Source organism: Atta cephalotes (genome assembly GCF_000143395.1).
Source record: "Atta cephalotes unplaced genomic scaffold scaffold02043, whole genome shotgun sequence".
NCBI lineage: Eukaryota > Metazoa > Arthropoda > Insecta > Hymenoptera > Formicidae > Atta > Atta cephalotes.
This window is the reverse complement of record NW_012132107.1, coordinates 1-2440: the sequence shown is the minus strand read 5'-3', so window position 1 is coordinate 2440 and position 2440 is coordinate 1. Positions and strand designations below refer to the sequence as shown.

Genomic DNA, 2440 nt, shown 5'->3' with positions numbered 1-2440 from the left:
TATATATATATATATATATATATATATATATATATATATATAAATTGTGTCAACAAATAAACATGTCAATAATATAGCAAAATCTAAATTCAAATAATCTCTCTATAAATTATTACTGTCAAAATATTAATCTAATCTCTATCAATACATATTGTTAGAAAAAGACATTAAGATTACTAATCTAAGGCAACACAACGAAATAATATGCAAATCATTGACATGGATTTGTAAAAGACAAGACGCACTCGAAAAATATTTAAATTTATAGAAAGAAGTGCTATTAAAAATATGAACGAGATTTGTAATCTGGATATAAAATAGTAGGAGAATCTAAAAGCAAATGTAAGTTATTACAAATGTTATATATTTATTACAGACTGTGATACTTACGTCATAGATTTTCGATGAATATCTACAGCACAAATTAGATCTTTATAAATCAAAATCTCTTTCTGCGTACTAACATCTTTTAATGTATAAATATGTATAGTTTTCTTGATGCGATAACTGTAAATAATTTAACAATTGATAACTATTGCAAGAAATAAAAATAACTTTAAAGAAATAAGAGAAAAAAATTGGCTTGATATAGCTCTTAATAATATAAAAAAAACATTTCACTCTTAATAATATAATTTAATAAAATAATTTTTATTAGTATGCTCATGTTGCGTTGTTTATTATTGATCTGATTCTATAGTATAATACATATCTATGCACAAACACTTATCGTTGTGATAAGCTTATTCATAAAACCTTATATGTAAAAAAACATTAACTGATAATTTTCAATAACATATAAATATAAAATATAAATGTAAATATTAACTACTTCTCACGTATTTGATTTTATTCCATTAAAATTTTACTTTCAAAGTAAAGCTAAAAAGTAATTTTAAATACACTATATTGCACATTACTGTAAGAAATCATGCATATTAAGACAGAGATTTCGTTGTTTTAATAAACTAACTGTTTATTCTTTTAATTCTAAGCATATTAATAATTGATATTTTATAAGATTATTTTTTTATATCAAAACATATGCTTTTTACAAATAAGGAAATCAAAATTGAGTTCCATTCCTATTTAAATTTTTAAGATTAACATCAAATTACTGATATTTTCCCATGATATTGATCAATATTATTATTGTAGCAGTCTTTCAGTATAATGTTTGATATTTTTACTCTAGTTCTATTCATGCGTTTCATGACTGAAAAAATGATATTAGCGTAGTTTCCAGAATTGAGCATACACACACATACACGCACACACATATATATATGTATATATATATATATATATATATATATATATTAATCGTATAAAATTCACACCAGAGTATTTAAGCACTTAAAATACGACTTATACCATGTACGCGATTGTTACTTATTGTTCATCATGTATTCATGCAGCATGGACACTTTGTTAAATTATTTAATTATGTTTATTATGTTACCTAGCAATTTTGAATCTTCCGCAGGCAATTGAAGATATGCAAGGAGCAATGACCCTGTCGCCACTCTCTGCTGCACTCTCTATAGTAAAACTTGCACTTACATGAAAAAATAATAAACAGAAATATCTTTCATCGATAAAATACTCGGTGCAGATCTGCAAGTGATATGATCGAAATATATTTGTAGTATAATATAAATAAACTTCAATAGAGAGGTGCCCATACATACAATTATGCTACAAATAAAAATCACTACTCACTATTGTGAAGAGTTAAATATAAAATATATTTTTAATACTCTTTAAAATTTTTTGTAATATTTAAAATATTTTATATGTGAATTTTTTTCATGTTAAATCTATGATGATTTATTAAAACTATTTTTATTTAAAACATTTTTGTCAAATCAAAATAAAGTTTTTTATGTGGTGAATTAAAATGGGACATTCTATATTTATTATATTTCTTTTAAATATAGAAAATTTTAAAATATATTTGATACTATCATTTCATATTTCAAAGCAATACTTGTTTCATTGCAATCTTATTTCTTAAAATTAAATTATTATACTTAGAATTATGTACAATTAAAATATTTTAATTACGCAACATTTTGATGCTCATTTTTATGCTTTGGTACAGTTATATTAAAATGCTTGACTCATTATTCATAAAAATTAAAAAAGATTTTTCTTAATTGTAAAAATTTTAATAAAAATTTCATTAAATAATTTCCAATAATAAAAAATGTCTTACGTCTTTATTTATAAGCAAAATCGTATTGTTTTGCGTTATTTCCATATTTATCTATAATAGCAATTTCATTATTGTCTCTTAAATTAATTGAGACATGCATTGTAGACATGCTGAATTTGGTCAATTAATTTTTTTATCTATCAAACCAGTAAGTTCTTATATATCTTATTATTAATATGTATATATATATATATATATATATATNTTATTATTTATATATAT

General features: G+C 21.9%; 1 protein-coding gene across 1 annotated transcript; it reads right to left on the bottom strand.

The window, feature by feature from the left end:
• Positions 1-176: 176 nt before the first annotated feature.
• LOC105625499 lies at positions 177-1698 on the bottom strand (the record flags this gene model as incomplete). The annotated part of the gene is made up of 3 exons (XM_012206825.1): positions 177-330; positions 391-507; positions 1463-1698. Coding segments are annotated over 3 exons (507 nt in total), but the record flags the coding sequence as incomplete, so codon positions are not given.
• Positions 1699-2440: the final 742 nt, after the last annotated feature.